Source organism: Molothrus aeneus, chromosome 16 (genome assembly GCF_037042795.1).
Source record: "Molothrus aeneus isolate 106 chromosome 16, BPBGC_Maene_1.0, whole genome shotgun sequence".
NCBI lineage: Eukaryota > Metazoa > Chordata > Aves > Passeriformes > Icteridae > Molothrus > Molothrus aeneus.
In genome coordinates, this window is record NC_089661.1 from 9,129,896 (window position 1) to 9,155,453 (window position 25,558).

Consider the following 25,558-nt stretch of genomic DNA (forward strand, 5'->3'; position numbering starts at 1 on the left):
TAGTTTCTTTTCTCTGTAATTTTGAACTGAGTTTCTTTTGATCTGTGTAAGTGTAAATAAATCAGAGACAGGCTCAAAGCATAAATGCAGAACAAGGATATCTTCAATGTAATTAAATTTTAATATCACTATTGGTTCTTTTTACCTGGTTTCAGCTTTCCATCATTAACTGCAGAGCTTTTTCCAACAAGGCTTGTTATCTGGAGATATGGCCCACCCTGTACCATTGTGAGGGCTAATCCTTGTTCATCCCTCCCAGTCTCTGCCATCAAAGCTGCAAGCTGGGTGTGCTGAGAGAAGTCTTCCAGTGCTGTCAACAGCCCTTTGAAAAGTGAGAGGAAAACTTTACTAGCTGAAAGTGTGATATCATTCTTCAATAAAAGGTTTAAGGAGACATTTGAGAAGGTGCTGTCCCCATTCTTGAGTATCCATCCAAACAGTTAAGCCTCTCATCCTTAGTTACTTCCTTAGACTGGCATTGTGTCCTGAGTTGCTGCCAAAAGACTACATAAACTTGCTTTCTGCAAATAAATACACTGAAAGTAGTTTTTACTTAGAAATTTATTTCTTAAAAGGTCACACATTTTGCCAAGAGAAGGAGCAACAGTGCTGTTACTTAAGTATTCATTACTAGCAGCAATATATTCAGGGAAGGTAGGGAACAGGACTGAAAATAACAGAACAGAGGAGTTTCCAGCTACTAAAGACTTCAAGAAAATACAGCATGCCTATAGCAAATGGATTTTTTCAAATCACTATTTCTTCCATGCACCAATTTTTTCTGGTTTAGAGGGAATAATTTCAGCTATTTTTCATCAAAAGCCTTACAATTTTCTCCACCCTTAAGAAAATTTGTCAAGTAGAGGCGATTTCTATGGGAGTTAAGTACAGGGCTTGTCCTCCAAATAACAAATCCTACTGATTGCTGTTGAACACTTTAAGATTACTGATATCTCCATTTTGTTTGTACAGTCTGTCATCTACGTAAAATACTTACATAAAAATAAACAGCACAGGCAATCGCCCACTTGGCTTCCCGGTATGTTCCATATAGACCAGTTGTGCTGCTCTGGAAAAAACAGGTGGGTGTTCACTGTTGGAAGGAAAAAAATGGAAACTATTAGATATTTTCCAAGTACCTGTAGATGTGGGGGCTATTTGGTTCATTTACTTCAACATTCCCATACCAGAATGACAGTATTGAAGGCACAGAGCTATTGTGGCCAAACCGGGCTGGTTTCCCACATTTGGTGCATTGTTCATTTTCTGGCTACGGATTCTCACAGTTCTGTATGGCTGAATCCATTGAAAAGCATGCCATCAAAAATGGCTGTATTTGGGTGAGATTTCCAGTCACAATTAATTAGATTTCCTCCCAAAGACAGGACACAGACACAACGCTGTGTAGCGCTTCTGAGGGGCTCTACAGCCGCCAAACCTCAGTCCTTCCAGTCCCCTGTTCCCATCAGAAGCAAAATTTCAGAATTTTTCTGCAATTTCAGCTCATGCCCAGCCTCGCAAAGGAATAAAGAGCAGGGACTCGAGAAACAGAATGCAGTTTTTTGGGGTGAACACCTCCCGCCCCTCACGACAGCCCCGCCCCGGGGCACCGCCCGCCCCACCCTCGCCATGTGCCCCGCCCATGACCGGGCCACACCCACCGGCGGCGCTTGGCCCCGCCCCTCCCGCTCCGCGCCTTCTGGCCAGCCCCGCCCTTGACCCGCCCACCAGCGCAAACTCCACCTATAATCCATAAGCCACGCCCTTCTCCCACCAGTCGGCCCCGCCCATCAGAGTCAGGCCCCGCCCCGCGCTGCCCAGGGAAAGCCGCCGCGGCCCCGGAGCTGCCCCGCCCCGCCCGGCACCGGCCCCGCCCCCCGCGGGAAGCCCCGCCCCGCCCGGGGCGCGCGCCGGGGACCGCGGGTTCCCCTTCCGGAGCGGCCGCCGCCCCCCCGCCCGCCGGGTTCGCTTCCGGCGCCGTCCGGGGTCCGTTCCTGCCGCCGCCGCCGAGCGCGGCGCGGGGCCCATGGAGCCGCGGCCGTGAGGCGCCCCCGGCCCGGGCCCGCTGCGGGAGCCGGGCGGAGGCCGGAGCCGGGTGCCGCCGGAGCCGGAGGAGATGGACAAACTGACCATCATCTCAGGATGCCTCTTCCTGGCTGCCGACATCTTCGCCATCGCCAGCCTGGCGAACCCGGACTGGATCAACACCGGCGAGTCCGCGGGTGAGGGCGGCCGGCGGCGGGACCCGCCTGCGGCGTGCGGCAGGTGGCCGGGAGAGGGCTCCGGCAGCGCTCGGGGGGCTCGGGGCGGGCGGGGCGCGGGACCGGGCGGCGGTGGGGCTGCCGTGAGGGGCCGGAGGGGCCCAGGAGCGGCTGGGCCGGGTCCCGGGGGCTCCCGGGGCCGCTCCCGGGGCCGCTCCCCCGGGGCGGCGGCGACTGAAGCGGCCGGGGGAGCTGGTGGGACCCAGCCCCGGCAGAGCCCCCGGCGGTGCCTCCCGGCCGCCTCGGCCGAACCCGGTCTCCCGAGGGGTCCTGCAGAGCCCCCCAGCCCGGAGCTGAGGGCCAGGGCAGCATCCCTGCCTGCGCCTCCCAGGTGCCGTCACCTTGGACAGGGAATTGAGATCTATCTCTGCTTACTTTGCGGCAGGTTTGGAGTCTCTCGTACTACACTGACGTTCCCTTTGTTGCAGGGAAGTTCTTGCTTCCCTACATCTTTTTTTTTTTCCCAGAATATTTCCTGCGTGCTGATTTTTATCAGCTTTTAAGCCGGCATCCCATGTGGTTTTTATTTTAGAGTGTGGCATTGTTTACTTTAAACGAACAAGGATTTGAGCATCTTTCTTTTTACTAATGATGTGATTGTTTATGAACAATTTATTTCAGTCTGTTGATAAAGACCTGCATGTTCTGATCAGTGGAGCAGGGAGAGAGAACAGGAGGAGGGCAGCTCTTTGATCTCATGTCCCAGAGGAACCCAAAGCTCCCTGTCAGGAAAGGAAGCCATCCTTACTGCCAGCAGATTAAACTAACTTAACCACTTTGACCGGCCACAGGAGCCGAGGGAGCAGCATGCAGCTGGGTCAGGGAGGTTTGGGCTGGGGATCAGAGGCTGCTCAGGCACTGACCAGGCTCCCCAGGGCAGTGATCACAGCATTACACCTCTGTGTGTTCAGGAAGTGTTTGGACAGTGCTCCCAGGCACATGGTGTGATTTTTGGGGCTGTCCTGTGCAGAGCCAGGACTGGGACTTGATGATCCCTCTTGATGGGACTTGATGTCCCTTTCAGCTCAGGAGATTTTGTGATTCTGTGACTTTTCCTAAACTTATGATTTCCTAGCAAAAAAAAAAAATGCTTGGAAAAATGCTTCCACAGGTTAGTACAGAGAAAACTGTCTGGTTGTAAAGACTTTTGTCATAAATTCTTGCAGAGGACTTGAAACATTTTCTTCATCTGGCTTGCATCTTCCATGCCTGGTATTCAATGCATGTGAACAGTTGAACTGATTCAAGTTGTGTCCTATTTCCTTTATTCTAATGAAGTAGAGTATTAAAAACTATTTGGGATTGGTGACTGTACTCTGACCAGACTGTACTTATGGCTTATTTGATTTGTTTCTAATTACCTAGTCTAGAAGCCAGACTTTCCTGCATGGTTCAGAGGGAAGGAACGAGTCCCTTCCCCAAGTGCAGCCTTCAGGAACTCCCTGGGTGACTTCACCATTCCTCCTGTAGCTAATTGTGATGATTTTCCTGCCTATGGCTAGATAAAATAGCTGCTTCTTTTCTCTTATAATTCCACCTAACAGCAGTGCTGTGGTAATGAGCCCTTCTTCAGGGGCTTAAAGTCAAATAAAATGGTATTAATTTCAAATATTTAAATGTCCTTCTGAAGTCCTGCCTCATGTTAGCAGATTTTGTGCAATGTGTAAGTTGTTGGATTCCCTCTGCATGTATAGAAAGGAGATAACAAAAACTATTCTGAAAAAAGTGCTCATGGAAGAAACAGTCCTTTGGGAACTAAGCACAGTCCATTATGTTATTTTGTAAAGAAAAATGTTTTCTATCTCTTTGTGATACAAAAATTGTGTCCTAAAATATTTTAAGCAGCAATCATTATTTCTTTACTTAGTGGATGATTACTTGAGAATCATCTGCCATTTCTGAGGTGCAACTAACAGTTTTAATTAGGCTGGCAAACATGAAATCTGGATTTTTCTGAGGGACTTCAGCAGTCAAAGAATATTTTGACAGACCTAAACCTTTTTTTTTCCTTTGCTCTATTTTGAAGCCAAACAAATTGTTGTCTTGATAAAACCATAAAGGGAGAGCTACCATCCTTAATGACTCTTTTGTAGATTTTTATTGATATAGGATTCAATGCAGTATTATAAGAGTTGTGCTTAAAAGCAATACAAATGTTTATTTCTGGTGCTCAGACCTTCTAAAATGAGCCATTTGCCCAAACTGCAAATAAAGGAAGTGTGGAGATGCCCATTGAACCAAGGACTTCCTGTAGTATTGAATTATGAGCTGGATGCTTTCATGAGTGCCATTCATTACCCAGAGGCTGCTGGGCAGAGCTGTGGCACAGGAGGGCACAGCCCTGCTGGTGGAACCTGTCCCAGCTGCTGGTGACAGTCAGGGACTCTCAGAGACGGCTGTGCTTGGAGCACATCCAAGGCATCCAGCTTCCATATGTGCCACTAAGAAGCAGGGGTTTTTTGGAGCATCCTGCGCTCGGCTGGTGAAAGGAACTATTTGGTAAAAGAAAATATTTCTTTGCTTTATCTCTGTGTTCTTAGGTTCATCTCCTGTGGGAATTATTCTAGATTCTGCCCCTACAAGTCAGCCTGGTAGTGAGGAGGAAGGGGAGTAAGAGTGTTTGTCTGCTTGGCTGCTGTCCTGGGGTTCTGGAAGGCAGTGTGGAACAGCCTGGTCTCCTCAATACTGCAGCTGTTTGAGCATGGCAGAGAGCAGAGGTCTTGGCAAACCTGGGAAGGCAGCGCTGCGTTGGCTCATTCAGAGCTGTTTACAGCCACTAAGGTTGGGAACCTGGGCTTATGTTTCAGGGAAAAAATACCTGATTTGAATGCTAAACAATATGTACCTCTTACTCCAGAGATAGTGATGAGTTTCAGCTAAATTGGATAGCAAAATAAATCACTGGCTTTATTACTTCTCTGAAAAATCGAGATAGTTTTCAATTTTTTTAAATCAATATAGAAGGGCTGATTAGTCTCCTAAAATTACTCTTAAAGATAAGTTTTATAGTAATTTGAAAAATGTTGTCTATAGAAATTTCTCCCCAGCAATTATCAGCAAAGGATTGCAACTGAGATTATTGAAGGTCTCAGATGCTTATCTGTCCTTAGGCCAGAGGAACTACACCTTTGTGAGCATGGGTCCAAGTCTCTATTGGACACTTTTTCTTGATGTAGTTTTGTAAGAATTGTTCATTAACTTGGTTTCAGATATTTCATACATCTTTAAGATGGTAAAAGAAAGATGAAAATTAAATAGATTTTTCTTACAGTGAGTTCTCTGTGAGGTTTTGTTATGCTTGCTGTGCAAGTACAGAACACTGATAACTCCAATCTGGAAACCAGTGGCTGCTCAGTATTCTTGCACTGACTGCCTTTTCTTATCAAACTGACACTCTGTGTGAGAAATAAGGACAGAGTTGGCTTTAATTTCAGCCAATGCCCAAAGTGCCACTGATTTCAGTAGGAAGGAATTTTGCTCCTGTATCTCTACACTTCTGCAAAGAACTTTATAAGCTGATAGTTTTGTCTCCATATGTTCCTTTTTTTTGTGTGGGAGGGTCTTTAATGATTTTGATATTTTGTCTTCAGTAGGGGAGGAAGGGGGATAGAAGCAGCTCTAGCTTCAGCTCTCAACTCTTTTATAGGAAAAATGGTATGAATAGTATGCACAGTTGAAATTAGAGACATTAAAAGCTGTACATGCGGGGGGATTGACAATTTGAATTGCTTTTATAGGGTTTAGGATAGGTCAAGTAATTCAAGGGAATAATTTAATCAAGTAAAATCTCCCTTCAGAAAGCTAAGCTATCAGTTTGTTTATGTGGCTTAGTCATCCCTTCCTATGTAGCATGATTGTTCATTTGATTCCAATTTACAGAACAACTTGTACCCTTTTTATAGCAGTCCTTGAGTTAACATGGGTGTCAGGATTTAGGGGTGCTGAACTGATGGGTAACTCCTAAAGCAAGGACATATCACATCCTCCTGTGCTGATCCACAGGTCACCAGGGAGCAGTACACAGTGCAATGTTATGGCCAGGGCACTCAGCACATGCCCAACATATTTGTGTTCAGCAGAGCTTCCAATTTCATCCTGAATCTATGACAAAAGTATCAAGGCCACTTGTGTTAGGAATTATACTTTTCATTTAAACTGCCTTCTGTATCTTGCTGTGCAGTAACAGAGTGATAATGAATTGTAAATCTAGAATATAACATTTGTTTAAAGTTGTCTGTTTACCAGTACTGCCTTTCTGTGTATCTTCTAAAGTGTTTTGTGTAGTTCTTGGGGTTTGCATACTCAGTTACTTTTTTATTTGTGAAGGATGATTTCAGATGCAGTGGTCTTACAGAAGAGCAGGCTCTGTGCAGCAGGCCATTCCTCCTGAGGCAGTGAACTCCCTGCTCCTGTGGAATGAGTTGTCTAGCACTTAGTGAAAAATGACTGATGTCCAGTGTTATTCCTCTGTATGTCATAGCTCTTCCTGAGGAATTCTGTTTCACGGGTCCAGCAGGAACTGTAGCTTTGTTGGGATCAGCTTAATGACCTATCACAGGTAGGACAACCAGGCAGTGATTCCTGGCTCCTGCAGAGCTTGAGACCACTGAAATATTTTTCTCTAATTGGAGCACTGACTATACATGGCATAAACCCAAGACCACATGAAGGTGCTCAAAGGAAACAGTACTTCTAAATAGAATAAAACAGATAAAGTAAATAAAGTATCCACAACTTAAAGAGGTGTACACTTGAGTTCCAGCTGGCATTATTGTTCTAAATGAAGTTGTCTGCTCAAAAAGTAGTGATATGTAGAAGTCAATATGACATATTACCAGTGACTTCTGCCCTTCAGGGCCTGTGCTGAGAGACTGTTCATGTACAATGCTCCCCTGAGGACAAGTCATGGTATAGAGCAGCCATTGTGCTGTCCTCTGAAGGAGATAGTGTTGTTTTTGTGATGTGTGGATAGCTGGCTTTTCAAAACTGGTTGTAAAAGGGTTCTGGTGATTGTTTGTTAAGCACCTTGCAATATACTCAAAAAAACACAGTATGCATCTCCCAGCTGTTCTCAGTAGAAAGTGATGGGACATGGTAGGAAGCAATTCTACAAAATTACTTTTTCCTAATGTTTTTTGTGCTATCATGTAGTGACTGTGACAGGAGAAGTTATTTGCCCTTTCATGAACCTGTTTGGATTGCATGCTGAGAATACAGATAAAAGGAGGATGATACAGAGAATGAAGATTTATGTACCATCAGGTCCTAGAGGTGAGTGCTGAAAAGCAATCTCCCAAGCCATCTGAACATCAGAGTGTTAAAATTAGGTTGTAGGACATCATTTTCAGAAAAACACATTTCTTTGATGGATGCTCCCAGGTGTGTGAGGAAGGAGGGAAAGGTGGTGGTGGGTTGTGATGTGTTGCTGATGCCCACAGTGAGGGATGAGGACTTCCTGCTCCTAAGATGCAGGCTCTGCCAGCAGCACTTGCATTCCAGAGAATTTGCCACTGCTTTAAAAACAACAATACCAAACCCAAACAAGAACAAGATTCTGAACCCATATAATCTGAATACTCTAATAAGAGTGGCCTGTTAATGGGTCTGCCTGGACTGGGAGGGTCAGTGCCATCTTTAAAAGGAACATTTCCATTCCACTTTGTGTCTGTAGATGTCTTTCAAGTGGATGTAAAAATGTGACAAAGCAGAGTGTTTGAATTATGCTTGGGTTCTGTAATCGACCAGGCCTTAAGGCACAAGAAAAATCAATAGAAAGGCATTGTTGTAATGGATTAATTTTGTGCTTACTCAACCACTCAGCATTTAAACATATGGAACTATTTTATGTGTAGGAAGAATCTCATGAAAGAGAGCTGTGTCAGCCTGGTTATTTGAGCCTGCCAGAGAAGACATGAGAGAGCCAATTGTTTTTGTCCATAGAGGAACTGATGTTTTACATCTGCTTTTGAACAAATACAAACTCATGCTGCTCCTGTTAGGTGCATGTTTTGTTTTCACTTTAGCATACAAAAAGGTACAAAACTGTTAGTTTGCCTTCCACCAATCCTGTTGAATTCCTCACTCTCTAATTAGAGTTAGGTAAGAAATACCTGATTATATTGTACAGACCTGGGAGCCAATAACTTTCAAATCCAGCATCTGGCATGGCTGACTTTGGATTTTGGTAAATTATTGTGGTAGTACCTCAGTTTCTTCCTCTGTAAAACAGAGATGGTATCTTTATCACAGTAACTTCTATTAGCATTAGCAGCAAAGCTTTAATTTCATTTTGTTTTTTACTTTTGTTTCCTATCACAGTTTTACTTTATTAAACTAAGGGGAGCAATCACAGAATAACAGGCATTTCATTTCGCTTTTCTAATAGTAGGTGCTTTGCATAAGGTATTTGAGTTTCAGATATTTGGAATAACCTTTTTATTTACTTACCAGCAGTGTTCACAGTTCCTACAGGACTAAATTCTATTTTATGTGCAGATACAGATTTGTTTTCTGTCCATCCTGTGCTTTACTCAAGATGTATGTAACTGTAAAGCTGCTTTATACACTGATGGTTTGTCTGTGGGAAAGGTGCCCTGTTGAAACTTCACCTTTGTGTCTTCAGGAAGTAACCTGCCTTTCCTCTGTTTTTTAAATTAACTTAGACCTGATTTGAGGTGCGTGTATTACATTTGTTGCCACAAACTTACATTGAAATCAACACAAGAGTAACTTAAATGTATGAGTCTTAAGAGTAAGGATTCAATAGTGTGTGCTGCAAAACAAAGATGTAAAATTGTCTGAAATAATAAAAAAAAAGAAATCCTGTTAATGGCTGGGGCTTATTAAAAACATTTGTATTGTTAAGTTTCCAGCCAGCACTTACATGTGAGCAGCATTATGTAAACTCCATTTGTACTTTTGCCAAAGCAAAGAAGATCAGTAGGTCAAACTTTTAAGCTTGACCTACTTTTTTTTTTCATAGGTAGTTCAGAACAGCTCAACTTTTCCCCATTTATTTTCATGCTGTGCAGTGTGTAGGATTTTCATCTTAGACAGGAGTTCTTCATCTCGTTCTTGAATTCTTTTCCAGCAGTGGTTGAGACCTTTTGTATTTCAGAAGAATGTAACTGGAGGAACTCATGGATGAGGAAGTATTTTGAACTTCACACAGAGAATAAATGCTGCTATCTATTTTAGAAACAGATGCAACATTATGTTTGTTGTATGGTGGAACAAATACAATATGGAGGCTGTTTTATTCTTCTACAAAGTTATTTGGGAAAACTATAAAATGATTTAAAATTTTTAGTTCATACAATTTTAAATTTAAAAATCATTTTCCTATTACCTAGGAAGTTGTAAGTTTTTATTGTAATTCACAGCACCTACAAATTTAGTAGTTGACAGAGTTTTTTATTAGTAAGGGCTATATGTAGGAAAAAAGTTCTTTGATAATTTTGCAGCAATCCCCTTATGTATGCTTCAGCTGCTTTGCTCAATTTCACTTTTCTTCCCCAAGCCTCTGACTGATGGAGATATACACAGATCTGAAAAACTGGAGATATGGCCAAGAAGAGGATCTGTGCAGGGTACGTGTCTGTTTTAAGGAGAAGGGAAACAAACCAGGCTGGCAAAGCACTGGCCTGATTCTGTAGGGATCTATATGGAATCAATGGTCAGAGGTTACTTCCCTTCTCAGGGTGAAACTTTTGAGCTCTTCCTCTGATATAACTTTATTTCCTGTCTGATGTATTGTCTTGTATACATATTTTAAATTTTGTAAGTAGAGTTGATGGCAAGAGTTTGGTCTCTCGGGTGCGCTAGGAGATGTCTGATTGTGATGGTTTGTGTGTGGGATGGGCTAATCCAGTAGGAAATGCTTGCTGCTAAGAGCTGAGGTTCAAAATTCACAGAGTGTGTGTAGGGCCTGGTTCCTGTCTTTGAGTAAAACATACTCAGTCTGTTCCATCTGGGTCCTTGGGATAATCTAAAATGCTCCCTTGTGAGGACAGCAAAAGCCTCCCAGTGATTCACTGCAGTGTTCAAAGCCAGCACAGCCCAGTGCAATAGGCAACAGTTGGCTGCTACCCAAAAACCTCCTGGGAGCTGCAGTTCTGTGCCATAAATTACAAAGCACTTTGGGATCATTAAGGATGACAGTCTCTCAAGGTGTAGTGATTAATAACCCACTTGGATGTTTAAATACTTGTCCAGTTGAAGACAGTTCACATTTGGCCTTGAACTTACTTCGTGGTGAGCAATTCTCTGTGCCATTGTTTGCACTCTGCATTAAAAGGACTGGGCTGTCTCTGAGCTTGGTTCATCCAAGAATTTAATAATCAAATGACAGTGTTCATAGACAGTAAAGTCAGGTAGGTTATTTCTGTAGTGCTCATCATGGAGCCAGCTTCCCAGTTTGTATTCCTGCAGTTCTTATTCCTGGGCTTTGCTTTCTTTCACCCAGGTTGTTCTGAAGTGGTTTCTACTTCTCTTGCTGTGACTACTTTCTGCTATTGGCAGCAACATGATTTAGTTGTATTTTAAGGGATCAGAACAGGACATATGATCATTCAGTGTACCTCAGAACTGTTTTGCTGTGAATATTTCAGAAGGGCTGCTTTGAATCTAGATTCTTCATACTTTCTCAAATATATGGCATATATACTAAGTTCTGCAATAAAATATTTGTATACACAGAAATGAGAGGGATCCTGACTTTGTTGATAAGCAGGGCAAATATACAAGTAAGGGGGAATGATTTTGTCGGTGACTTCATCAGTGTGAACTTAATGTATCAAACATTAACAACCTCTAATTGTAATGTCTTTATTCCAAAGTAAAGTGAAGAAAACTCATGAAGGGTTGTCATGGGCTTCACGCTTCCAGAAGAATGACTTCTGTGTAGTGGGTGACTTGTTTGACTTGAAAACTTGCTTTGATAAATTTGATCTTCTCTATACAAAAGAGAAATACTCAACATTGAGCATTAAGAGATATTTTTTCTCAATCATAGACAGTAATCCAACAGTATTCCCACGGTCAGTGGAAGTGTCAGCTCCAGAACTGCAACACTGGAAGAATCTGATTTCCTTTCTTGTAGAGGAGAAAAGGCACTGCTGCTTCCTCTGTGCCTGTTGATGTGAGGAGCATTGTAGGCGTTTCATACTGTGGGGGAAGAGAAGTCACAAGGGTGAAGAAAGAACTTTTTTATTTTCCTTAGGTTGAATTGCATTCTGAAACGAATTGTGCACCTAAATTCGTGCGTTAATGATGTGCTCTCCATCGTAGAAACTCGTGGGAAGAAGCATGTTTCACTTTGCTTTTTAAACCCACACTTAATTCAATTTAAAAACTATGCAACAAGATTGTACAGGAAACCTGAAGAGATTGAAAGGCCCAGAATTTTTAATGTGGTCCCATAAATTCTTTCAGTGAAATATTTCTGGGTCAGTCACCAATTTCAAGAAGCATTCTGAAGTTTAATACATGAAAAATGATGAAATAAAGAGAGTAAAGGCCAGAAGTAGCAGTTGCTGTTTCACAAACAGAAGTCTGTTGACTTATGCCCAATGTAAGCTGAAGTAAATGTTCCCTGTAAGTAGATGTTCAGTAAGATGAAGTTGGTGATAAGAACAGAGGATCTCTTGGTTGTTTATATAAAATCTAAAATTAGAATGAATCTGTTTCAAAACGTCAATATAACAACTGTATAAACATCTGTTAACAGATACATTCTTTGAAGCACTATATAACATTTGGTTGCTTTTCAAGAACAGTCCTGCTCATTGTTTTAATAAAATGGTATTTTACTTCAGTGAAGTGCAAATTTAACTGTTCAGGAATGGTCTGTCTTCTCTTATACTAGTAAAAAAAATAAAAGAGAACTCTCCAGACTCCAGCAGTCTATTTTTGTAGATGCCAATTTGTGATAAGGGAGAAAGTGTTATCACCACACAGACAGCACCTGTTAATTGCCTAAATAATTCAGGCTTAAATTATGCAGGCTTCTAAAACAAGGACTTGCCCTAGCAAAAGCAATAGGAAAATACGTACTTCAGGATAAATCCTGATTATGCTTCCTGCATTCCTATTGTTCTTTGTTTTTAATATTTTTGTTGTGATGTGAACAGCAAGTAAATGCCTAAATTTGAGAATTATTACTGCAGAAGAAGGTTGGAGTTTGTTTTGCTTTATTTTCCAGTTTGCCTTTTGTATTTGTGTGGGTTTAAAATATTAATTAGCCAGGAAACTGTGTGCCAGCAGTCCTGAAGGACAACTTGTATGTAGTTAAGCTATATCTCAGTCTGTCTTTCAGCACATGAAGTGTTACTTGTACACAATTAAATCTTGGCCCTGTACCTAATCCCTATTTGAAGTGCCGTTTAACCTGTATTCCCAGTTGTTACAAGCATGTCATACACAGATTTGGCAACAGTTAGAAAGTGCCTTTAGGAATAAAAAGTAAGGTTAAGTTTTATTTTACTTGAAGTACTGTTCTAGTAGCAATGAAATATATTCTTTGGGTAAATAGGTGCTGTTCTTCTGTTGATAAAAGGGCCTTATGAAAAAAGCAAGTCTAGTAGACAGAGACAGGGTCTTGTATGTCCCCAGTGAGTATAGTGTTGGTACCCTGTGTGTCCAAGGAAGGACTTGCAAGACCAGAAATGTGCTTAATCTTTCCAATTTTTCTAGTGGTTTTAATGAAGGATTACTTCTACCTGCAAACCTCCCTTCTCATGTCCTCATTGCTATAAATACAATCCTGCCATCAGTTATGTGCTGTAAAGAAACTGCCACAATTGTTAGTACATTTGGTTTGGGGTTTGAATGTTCTGTTCTTTATTTAGCATACTCTGTTGTACTTTCAGGTAATCTGGGCCTAAAATATTCTGTCAGTAGTGGACCAAGAGAAAGTTGTGCTCAGGTGTAGGCAAACACTGAAGCACATAAGGTGTATTTAGGCTGTTTGAAACTTTGCAAATGTGTTTCTAACCATATAAATGCCAAAATGCATTTCAGCACTTCTCTTTTCACCATCACCACTGGGTGATTCATGAGGCCATGGAGGAGCCAGATCAGTGGGTGTCCTTGGAGCATGTCTGATGCAAGCTGAGATCAGTGCAAAGCACAACAGTTATGTCTGACAGAGGAAGATGATCTTTACTCGTCATGAATTTAATTTGTTAAAATGCACAAGCAATCTTGAAGTCAGAGCCAGGGCCTGAATCTTCCCCCTACGTTGATTGCTTTTGACATTATCTTAGAGAAGTTGCTTTAGGCTGTAACCAGGAAGGTTGAGAGTTGTTTTCTCTCCATGAATAAAAAAGAGGGACAGCAATAGGGTACTTTAGTTGGTGTGGTTTGGGAACTTTGGTGTATCTGTTGTGATTTGCTTGAATATATCTAATAAGTTTATAACTCAACTAACTTGGGGAAATTATGCTTTTGGATATGCAGGAGTTAAAAATGGAGGGCTTTGAAGTCCATTTGTTGCCAGCCTGTGAACAGACCATCTTCTAAAACACCTGTGTGGAAGGTGATCCACTGCACTGTGAGATCCAGAATTCCTGTGTTGTTCTGGTCGTGTTTTGTTGTACCACAGGCAAACCCTGGTGCTGCCATTGCTGTGCCAGCCCAGCCACCTCATGTCACTGGCTCTTGGTGCTGCAGCCCCAGAGAGTTGCACATCACCCTTACAGCTGCAGGTGCTGAGCAGAACACTTCTGAGGAGGTTGGGGCAGGGTTGTGTGGTGGACTGGATAAAGAGGTATCATTTTACAGCTCTGTCTCAAGCCAAACATAACTAACTGTTAAAAAGAACACAAGCTCATCAGATGTTAAATGGCAGAACAGCTGTGGGTGTCATAGCTTGTGGCTTTCAGCTGAACATATGGCATAAAATGGTGTGGCTGACTCAAAAAAATCACTTTTAAATATTGACACTGCCTTTGATCTTTTCTTTTTTTAGTCAGTGAGTTTTGTCAATTTTGAGTAGCTCTACTTTGGTTGGAGGAAAAATGGAAATAACTAGATTCTTTGTTTGTGTTTTATATTAAATAAAACATTGCTTTCTTATTTTAGGAAAGTTCTCTCTTTTTTCCCAGGCCCTTGCCACTTCAGAAACTGTAAAGATTCTAGTCACTGACAAAACTGCTCCATTGTGAAAATGCTTATAATGTTAGAAAATAAACAACCAGAAGGATGCAGCTTATTAGAGGTCCTTTTAACCAGCATTTAATTAATGCTGTCTTCTGAAGTAGGGATGAATACCTTCTTCTGAAGGAAAGAATACCTTCAGCACGGGCAGATTTCTTGGCTCTGATATGTGAGAACACACAGCCTTTGTTGTGTCAGGAGAGTTGTTCTGCATTAGTGCCCGAGGGTAGCTCTTAGAGAGTCTGGTGATCCATCACAAAAAAAATCTAAAAAAGAGAGGGCTTGCAAAATTAAAAAAAAACATTAAGTAGACTCAATACACAAGCACCAGGGCATTGAGAGTTACTAGAATTCAGAAATAAACTCACTTTTTATTAGTCCAAATGTCTGCAATTTAGGCATCTCTTAGAACTAATGTATCATAATGATTGTCATCTGTAGTAATAAACTTTTCTAATATGTGTAAGTCTTTCTCAATAGATGACCCCTGATTTTTTTCCTTGGGAAAGGAAGAGGGAGGGCGAAGACTGTGGGTTTTGTGGAGGGGGGTTTGGTTTGCATTAGGCATGATACAAACACAGAATTGAAAAAGTTTTAAGGCAACTTGGCACCAGATGTTCTTCAGCAGCAAGGCAGGCTTTTCTGCTAATATACCACAACTCTTTGGACATTGGCTTTAGACTTTAAAATTTGGAATTCTTCTCTTTAAAAGTCAGTAAGATTCTAAGGAGTACCAAAAATGGTATCTAATGAGTTCAGTTCTCTGGAAATTATATTGTTAAATATAGATAAATTGGTAGGTTCCTCATAGCTAACATAAGCTGTGTTTGAAGCCAGGGATATTACCTCACCTGTATGAATATTTTTAAGAATATTTTGTTCCTGAAGCAAGTAAATATCCTTTACATCTCTAGAGCAAGAAGGATGATCCATTTCAAAGTTGCTTTGGAAGGAAGAGAGCATCAGATTTGAGAAAAGGGGATAAATGGAGTAGAAGAGAAATAACATTATTTTACAACAAGGACTCTTATAACAAGGACTCTTACATCAAGGTTCTTAAAAGAGGCCCTCTAGATGTAACAAGAACTTGACAAGTAAATCTAGGTCTTTATGAAAAACTGACTTTTTAACATCATATAAATATTTTTTAGCTGTTTGCTTCATACCAATATAAATCCAGTGGGTGTATGAATTGATCTTGCATCTGGTCTTCTTCAAGGTGAGAAACTCCAAAGCTGTTTTCCCAGGGTTATGATACCTATTAGATGATTTGAGAGATAAATTGGAGTGAAGGCCAAAAGCATAAGATTTGGCATACAAAAGGTGGGAAAGATAATTTATAGTCTGTTTGTTTTGAACTGTTTTGTGTTCTGTGTCTTTGCAGCTGATCCTCTGTTATTCTTTTCAGCCTTCCTGTAGATCATCCTTTAACATTCATAAATCTTATTTTAGTGGGTCTTGGTTTCCTGTTAATCTGCTACCTGAACAAAGTCCTGAACATCCGCAGTGAGAGAATCAATCTGTTCTGCTGCATCCTGAATGCTGTACTTGCATGGTAACCTCAAAGTTATTTTAGCAGCATAAGTGCTAAAGAGCATCTACTCAAACTACCTCCATTCCTCACAAAAAAAAGTGATTATTTTTGTAAGAACTGTACCAGACCTTGTATTCTCATACTTGATTAGAGACTGGCAGTTGATCTTATCTTATATTTTGATTCTTCTTTATACCCTTTATACCTATCCAGGTATTACTCAGTTACTGTGTTGTCCTACAGTGACTGAAACCCAGTTCTGGAAGACCAGGTGTTCAACTTGCATATAGTTACTTAGTTGTAGTCATTTATGTGTATGTGCTGTTTTTAAAAATGCTCTGATATGATGCTATTTGAGGCTGTAAACTTTTAAAAATTGATTTAGTGGGTCAAGGTTGAAAATTGAGATGATGACTATAATTTACAAGGCTGTAACTGAACAGTTGTAGATACAGAGCAATTCTGTGAGCTGTGCCTGTGGGCCTCATTCAGTGGGACCTGACATGCAGAGATCCCATCATTCTGTCTGACTCTTACAACATGGGCCTTGCTGGACAGGATCTGGTGGTCTCACCCAGCATTATTAAATCTTTTTTCCTCCTTGGTTTTGTAAACCAGCAGGATGCTCTTATCTTTTTCCTCTTCACACCAGAGGTGGTGCCTATCCTACAGAGGCAGAACTTTTCCCCTAACCCCTGCATTTTTCTGAGTATGGCTAATCTCATAAGAAGGTACAGGGCCTGATTCCTAATGCAGTTTTGCACAGAAAAAGTAGAATTAACTGTATGGAGTACCTCCAAGACTGTGGTAGGGAATGGTCAGTACTGTCAGTTCCCTGGATTTTGGGAAAGGCAGAAGGGAGAGCCCTCTGTTTCCAAGAAACTACTACCTAGACTATAGAATTCATAGAAATTTTGCCCAAAATAAAATACATATAAATAAACCTAAAGAAGTCATTCTCTCTTCCCCCTTTGTACAGCAACATCCCTTCAAGTGCCTGTTGCAGGAAAATAAATTCCATATGTAAGAATGGGAAACATCCCACTTCAACTGCCAAATTCCTTTGATGACTTTGAAAATTTTCTTCTTGGAAGTCCCTCCTCCTTGTTTCCTATATGGGTAGGTGCATTGGAACTGTTCTGTCTGTGCTGTGTTGTTTGCTTCTCTCAGAAATTCCTCAGCTATGCTTCACTCACATTGAAAACAGTCTTCTGTCAGAGAGCTTGCTTGCAGGCAAGGAGCAGCAAACATGTTAAAGGCAAGCTGGCCAATGCCAATTTGATGGTTATCCTTGACACTGGAGAATTAGTCTGCCATGAGCAAATCACTGTGTTTTCTTTAGACCTTTCAAGTTTCCACTTGGATGGGCAACAAGCTACAATTCTGCTCATTGCTGGAACCTGTTCCTCTTAGTTGGACCTACACCTTTTCCCATTCAAGTTTATCAGCTGAATTGAGCTTAGAAATATCCCACAACCAAGCTGTTCTTGTCTGTGGCCCAGTGAGAGTTACTGGGAATGGCTTAACTGAGGTGCCCTTAACTTCACATATGTCATTCCCTGGCATGTGACTGTTACCTAACCAGCAGCAATGAATGTTTTAGTGTGCCCAAATAACACAGCTCCATGTACTGTGCTCATTACTAAAACATAACTTAGCAGTGTCCTTGCCACACTGGCAGTGCTCTAAGATTTATGTCACCAACACCTCATTAAGAAACCTCTAAACAGTGCTTGTCACTTAGCAGAGATGATTTAACAGTCCACAGTGCACTAAAGGGAAGTCTCCTTTGGGTAGGAACTGTCTGCCAGTCACAACTGGCATTTCCAGCAGCACCACCCCATCTCATCAGGACAGTGAGGAAGGGAGAGCAGGGGGCAGTTTCTGGGGGCAGTTCCAGTTTTAACCTCCTCACAAGGCATACTGGCCATAATGCTTATTAAATGTTAGCATAGAGCATTTTGCTGAGGATGTGGTATGGGAGGTAGAAGTAAGGAAGCTGTTGTCAACGAATATAAGGGGTTGCAGATGCATTTAAACCCAAGGAATAGCATTTTGTCTAAAATGATGGTAAAGACTAAACTAATTTTCAAGTTGGGACAGTAGGGCAGCGCAGAGGAGGAGCAGGTACCCCAGGCTGAGCAAGAGCAGTTCTGAGGGTTTGTGCCTTGGAGGTTCATGTGTCAGCATAGCTGCTGAGCTCTGGGACATCCTAACATTTGAGCCCCACCTCATTCACTGCATCTTGCTTTTACCATATTAGTTGTTTCTTGTGCTGTGGTGAGCTCCTCATGGCAGTGGCACCTCTCCTGTGTCCATCTGGCACACCTGATCTTGTGTGCCCTGGCACTCAGGTAGCAGATGAACACTGAACATCTGAGTGGCCATTATTATGCTGCTGCTTTCCAGCCGTGCTATCGCTGTGCCACTTTTAATAATTCAGAAGTGATGTAGAGGAGGGGGAGTTAAAGGGCTGCAGCAATCTTTGTTTCTCTCTGTAGAGTGTGATTCCTCCGTGGTGGCTCTGTGGTTACCAGGGAAACAAGAGAGGGATGGCAGAGCACCGCGGGGCTGGAGTGGGACTTGGGGGTCGGCTCCCTGGCAGCTGCACATCTGCACCAGGGGGAGAATGAGGGCTTGCCTTTCCTTGGTTTGGTGCCCTTCTGCCTCTTTTCCTCAATGGTTTTGTGAAATTTAATTGTTAAGTAGGTGATGCTCCCCAGTGATGGTGTATTTGTTCAAGAGCCTTTTTATCACTAATTCTAGTAAAAATATGCAGTGTCGAAAAATAAGCATTACCAGTGGTTTTGAGGAGTTGGATGATCACAAAATCTTTCTCTGAAATTAACTGGAGCCCTGGTTATACACAGACTGTCATTACTGAGAGGTTTTTTAATGTGTTAGAAATGCTTTGGCACTTCAGGGAATAGATTTACTGGAAAAGAATAAGGACCACTTCAGTAACATTTACTCATGCAGCATTCTCTGATTTGATAAAGGTCGAATTTCATTTTTAGTAATTAGCATATCTATCCCAATCACCCCCTGCTCTGGCTGTACTGACCTGAATAATGCCAGTCCCAGAAGCTCTGGGGAGAGAGGCAGGGGAGAGCAGGGGAGCAGCCCCTGCACCTCAGGGTTCTCACTGTGGCTCCTGAGGGCTGAGCCGTGCAGGCAGGGGGAGGTGGGTGGGCAGCTGTGTTTACTCCACTGCAAATGTTCAGGGCTGGATCCATCTTTCTGCTGCCTAATCTACTGGCATTAGCTGTGCTGTTTGTTCCATACCTGTGTTAGGTGCTTAGATTTTCAGCAATTATGCTGAAGTAGTTCTGAGGGGATGACTTAAAAACCTTTTACTTATGCATCTCGGTGGAACTTGGTGATTGATTTGAGATGGGCTGTTGAGCTGTTCTCTGACTACAGGCAGAAGGACTCTGTGCAATTTTATATCTCCTTTCCTCTTTTCAATGATAGACTAGATAAGGGGAAACAAGATTTTCTGTAACAAGTTTGTTTGCAGCTCCCTGGCAACTGTTTGCTTGATTGCTTCAGAATGGAAACAACAGAATAAAATACCATATAAACACACTCTGCTTTTGAATTTCATGGCAAATGAATACTGTTTTTCCACACCAGAGACTTCTTTTGAAGTCTGAATTCAACAGATTTGTCACTATAGGATGAGCCCTGGGGTTTCATTTCCTTGTGCCCAGTTTATGCACACAAGTGAGGTATTCCTATGTAGTCAACTTGAACTTTAACTGAATTTATGAGCACATAATGAGGTTGATTTTCCAGTTATCTTTGTGAAACCTTCAGAAATGGTTCACAGACCTCTTGCCCTCCATTTGGCTCCCTAGAGGCTGCAAACTCAAGGTTCAAAACCTTAAATATGGAGTATATTGACTTCAGATTTGTAATCCATAATGCAGAGTTAAGAAAAAATACTGTGTATGTGCTAGAAAGAGCTTAACCATAAAGCTCAGTATATTTCCTCTAAAATGTCAGATACTGAAATTTAATTGCTGACATTTTAAAACTCTGATTAAAAACAAAAAACCCCAAACAAACAAAAAAAAAACCATCTCACCAGAGTAAAATAATACAGTTGAGCACCAGAATTGATGTTTAGGAAGCCATTCCCTGAATGGTTTCTTGCAACTATCTTTGTGTATTAAGAAGGAATGCTACTGTGGTACTCACAATTCAGAGATTTTTTTTTTCTCATTTTCTTCATTTTTATTTCTGGGGTTTTTTTGTTTGGGTGGTTGTTTTTGGTTGTTTTTTTTTTAAATCACCTTTTGGAGTCGTAGATGTTGATAGTAAGAGAAATTGCATTAGAAATAATAGTTCAAGATGGAGTTCTCTTCTGTTTCCTCTAGATGTGGGCTTAGCTTTGGTTCTCTCTGAGTCTGACATGTTAAGTGTGCTCTTGCTAGTTGAAAAATATCTTCCATATAAACTGCAAATTGCATGTACAAAATGAAATAGTTGTCTCTTGCTTATGCATGCTCATCTACAGCAGCTGTTTTTCAGTTTCCATTAAGACACAAAATGGAACCATGTTCAGCAGAGTGACTCTTATCATTGCTGCTTTTTCCAAAGTTAAAAATGCACTAAATTATTGCCACTGAAGTCAGGAGAGGTCTTTGAATTCAGAAAACATCTATTGAGTGTATGATGTCATTTTTATGAAGTCATTCTTTGATTAGAATTGCAGTTTAGAAAAAACTGACTTCTGCTGTAAGGATAGCAAAATTGTTGTTAAATCCTGGTCTTGCACAGTGATTGGGATTAATTTCCTGTTCTATGATGCTGCAGTGAATAGCCTCTTTATCCCCAAACTACAGGAAACTGCTCAGTGTTTTGTATGAGCTTCTGCAGTGTGTGTGTTCCAGGAGCTTGACATTTAAGGACACATCTCCCCTCTGTCCCAGCAGCTGATGGGCAATGAAAACATTGCAAGCTATGGAGGAGAAGCAGTTCATGTAAAACTGTGCTGTGCAGGCGTGTAGCTGGGCAGGATTGCTGGTGTCACCTGGCTCAGGTTGGTGTGGACAGCAATGCTGTGATTGCTGTCAATCTGGAGTAGAAAATGCCAGCTTTATTGGTTTTGTAGTTGTTCAGGTTTGGGCTGAAAATTCATCCCTGAATCTTTCAGTCAATGGATGTGTGATTAAAAGGATATATTTGATTAAGACTGAAATTTTGTAGTCTAAACAAATGTTGTAAGAATACTTCAACAGAACAGGTTCAGTAATGGTTTCGCTTTTGGTTCTTCTCATCCCTTGGGATATGAAGCAGTACATTTAATAAGACTCTAAACATCTAATAAAACATTATATGCTGCCTCCTAACCCAACAATTCTAAGCTCAGAGGCTGATGCTGCTGGTACTCATTGCTCAGGTGTGAGCAGAGAGGATCTGTAGAAATTGGCTCCAGGGTGCCAGGAGGTGCATGCTAGGACTGGTTAATCTTTTGACTATTGGCTTTCTCCTTTGTTTCACATGGTTTCCTTCCCCCAAAAAGAGGCCAGAAAGTGTGATAGATGTTTCTCCCTCCAAAGGACATGCTAAACTTAAGCTTCTCAGTCTTACTGTAATTGTGTCTAAGTTGTCCTCTTTTTATTTGAAACAGGTCAAGTGAAACAATATCTACTTGAAGTAATTTGTGGAGAAAGATGTTGACTCTAATGCTGTCCACTTTTAGGTTTTGCTCCTAATGTAGATAAAATATAATTGTGATTATTTAGGACAACAGTTCAGAAAAAAAGACAAAATTGAGAAATCTAGAACCTAATGTTTAAGAGACACTGGAAGAAATGGATCTTAATATTCCATGTTAAATTGGGATTAGAAAGATAACTTCATTATTAAAGCTCACTAAAAGCTTCTTTATGAGTCTCAAAAGCACTGACTTGGATTTAAAAGAAGATTTTAAAAAATTATTAGTTAACAGACAATACATCATTTTGGTTAAATCTTTATGGTTCCTGTACCAATCTTATCCTTTTTCTAGGATCTTTTTGATAGATCTTTTCTGTAGATATCCCAGTTTCTGTGTGTAGTAACTCTTGTTAGCAATCAAAAGGATTGATCAGTCTTGCATGGAGGGACTCTTTTTAACCAGTTACTGTCAAGAAGTGGGAGTTTTTTAATGTTTTTAAAATCATACATGTATCAAATGCAGTTTCTGCTGCAAGAGTCAGAGGCTTAAAGCTGTATTTACAAATGAGGGGAAAAGATATTAGACAATTAAATGCATTTTAGGGAGGCTGCAACTCATTTTGTTGGACTATAAAAGTACTTCATCCTGCACAGATGAGGGAGTGATCCTCTATGCAAGTCAGCTACCACGTTAGCAGATATTGGCAGGCTTTATTAGCAGTGCTTTATCCCTTTGATTAGACCTTGATTGCCACTCAGGAACCAGCTACAGCTTGCAGCCATCTCACTTCAGCTCATGCAAGCGTGTGCTGAAGGAACATGAAGACAGATGTTTATAGCATGCCCCCCATCCTCCGTGTTTGAAAGGCTTACTAAGGTTCATCAGAGAAAGAATCCCTTATTTGGGGCAATTCTGAGCTGTGGTTTGCAATGGAGCGCCCCTCAGAGAGGATTTTGAAAGTTTACTTGCCTCTCTGCTATGTGTTTTCAGGTGCTCTCACAGTTGGCCTTGTGCGACAGTGTCAAACCATCCATGGACGTGACAGGACCTGTATTCCTCCACGGCTGCCTCCCGAGTGGGTCACTACGTTATTTTTCATCATAATGGGAATCATTTCACTAACTGTCACATGTGGTTTGCTGGTGGCTTCCCACTGGCGAAGAGAAGCTACTAAATATGCCCGCTGGATAGCTTTCACTGGAAGTAAGTGACCTCAACTGCACGGTCCTGTATGCAGGATAAACTGCTGGAGTCTGAAATAACACCAAAGGAGCAACTGCTTAGGGCTCCTGCTATGCAAAACATTCCTTCTCTTTGAATACCACATCTGAGGGAAAAATAAGTCTTCAGAAATAAAGGGGTTTGTGTCTTAAGTGACTGTAATTGAGAGGGAATAATGGTGTGAAAGAAAGGAAGGCCTGACCCCTTTACCTTCCTTGGGCAGTACCATTAATTGACCTCAGAAAATGAGCAGGGATAGAAGAGGTCAGTTCTGACTTGAGTGGTTATAGTATTTCATACTTCCCCACTTCCATATATCCAGGACAATCCTAGCAGCTTGCAATCACTGAAAATCCCCTCTCTGAGGCAGAGGAGGCAGTTGGTTCATCTGAGGTGACCTGTCCTTACTCAGGTGTCTCGTGAATACCTCGCTCGGGGTTGAGGCTGGTTCAGTTCTGCTTCATGCTCACAGCAGCTGCTTTATTCAGAATGTCTGCATCCTAATTGGCGATGCAGGAGGATTGCCCACTGCAGAGCATCTGCTGTGCTTCACAGCACCAAGACTTCTGCTTCCAGAAGTGACCTGCAGCCGTGCTTTAGCCAGAGGGAGGAGTACCAGTGCTTTTCTGCCTCCTTCATTGTGCTCTGCATGAGCACCAGTGTAACTCCTCACAGCTGAGCCTGCTCCAGCAGCCCTGTGTTTGCACACAGGGAAGCATATCCTATGGCTACTTCAGTGCAAAAAAAAAACAGTTATAATGAGCAAGGGGAATAACTTTCAAACTTCCTTTTCTTGGTGTGTGTTACTGGCTTAGCCCAACTCTGAAATGGTGCCTTTATGGTGGGGAGGACAGAATGAAAAACTCAAAACCTGAGGGCTTTTAAATTGACTTGAATTATGACAAACCACTAAAGGTAGTGTGAACACTAACTAGAAAATGCAAGGTTTTGGTTTACACGGGCATAAATAAGGTTTAATGGAACTGTGACTCCTGATGATATCTAATATGAGTTAGATTTAACCTTGTTTTGGGGAAGGGAATAGTACTGAAAAGTGCTTGGCTTCAACAAAGGTGCTTCACTGAGGTACTTGTACAATCAAAGCCATCTTTCTGACAACGTTGCTACACAGCATATTAAATTAATAGTGCTGCTCTTGCAGACAATGGAGCTATTGAAATGCTGTATCCATTGTGGTTGACTTTCATTTATTTTCTGGTGAATGATTAAAATAGCAGACCTGAGTATTACTGAATATTCCATCCCAACTTTTCCAGTGCACCTGTTTATCTATACATATTTCATTTGTATCTAATGTATGTGGTGGGGGGTTAAAGTCAAAATGCTGTATAAAGTTAAAATGCTTACAGGGAGCTGGAGTAAACACTCTTGGGTAAAGAGGGAGTGTGAGTTCTAGATATCAGTGTTTTTCTTTAATATCTGAAATCATCACATCCCTGCAGCTTTAGTTTTCTACAGCTGTGATGATTAGTTCAGCCAAAAAATGTGGTACCCTGAGGCTTTTTTGATTTGAGTTTTTTCTCTAGAGATTTCTTCAGGCTTGCAACAGGTTCATTATTAGATGTCTCAGTATAGAAGGACATTTTTATTTCACCACTTGTCTTCTTGGTATGAAATATTTAATAATGAAACACACTAATTTGTTCTTTTGCAAGTCAGAATTATTCATAATTCTATTAAGATACCATCTCTGTGTTGCTGAAATTATAAAATTCAATGTCTTTGGTATTCATCTCCAATACATACAACTCTGTGACCTTTGCATTCCTGTTAACAAAGATGATGGGGAATTTTATCTCTGAACTCACTTGTTAGGAAAATTAATTTTGAAAAATAGAAGTGAGTGGAAGGAAGGAAGATTTCTACATTTTTCAAAAAGTTGTTGAGAGTGTCTTCTGTGGTTCATTGGATACAACCCAAATTAGTAACCTATTTGTAGGTTAGTATTAGGAACTATGCAGCCATGTGGAATCAACTTGGAATACCCTGAGCAGATCCTTCCTGTGAAGTGCCAGTGCTGTTTAGATGAAAATGTGTAACTCATTAGCAGGGGGTAGGGAAGACTTCATATTTGTATTCCATCTCATCTGCAAGTGATTTCAAAACTCAGTGGCCTCGTGCAGGCTGCTAGCAGATCTTCTCACAGAGCTTCTGAGCACAATGCAGGACGTGCTATCCTGGGCAGGCAGGGAAGTCTGCTGGGGCTTCCAGGGGAAGCTCTGGGACTGGCAGCTCCGTTCCTTCAAATGCAGGGGGGTCTGAAGTAAATATCTGAGGCAAAGGAATCCTTTTGCTCAGCCTTTTCCTTACAACTCTGAGAGCAGCAGGGAAAGCCTGGTAAGAGGTCACTTTTGTCCAGTTCATGCTGGAATTTATATATAGATGTATAACTTATATTTTTCATTGAATTTTTGCTTTTCATCTTGGAAGGACTCAAGGTATTTTCAAGTAAATATCTATACCTAATTTTTTTCATCTGCATGTCTATAAATACGAATTGTTTGTGAGCGTGGTCCTGTTTTTCTTGTTTAGCTAAGAGACATGAAGAAGACAGAAGTTTAACCTGACAGTTCTCTTTCTTCTATACACTTCTGAAGGGATACACCCCAGAGGGTATTTACAAGCACAGCATTTGCCTCATTCTCCAGTTCTTGATGGGTTTACTGCACAGAAACTTATCCTTTTTGACAACTCTGC

The 25,558-nt window shown here is 41.4% G+C and overlaps 1 protein-coding gene across 1 annotated transcript in view; it reads left to right on the forward strand.

Annotated features, from left to right (window-relative positions):
* The first annotated feature begins 2,094 nt into the window (after window positions 1-2,094).
* MOSMO (modulator of smoothened) overlaps window positions 2,095-25,558 on the forward strand; it is a 31,485-nt gene continuing 8,021 nt past the window's right edge. Inside the window, exons 1-2 of the mRNA XM_066561109.1 lie at window positions 2,095-2,222; window positions 22,610-22,822. Coding sequence (XP_066417206.1) covers window positions 2,117-2,222; window positions 22,610-22,822 — 319 coding nt within the window. The 5' untranslated portion in view covers window positions 2,095-2,116. The remainder of the gene's footprint in view (window positions 2,223-22,609; window positions 22,823-25,558) is intronic.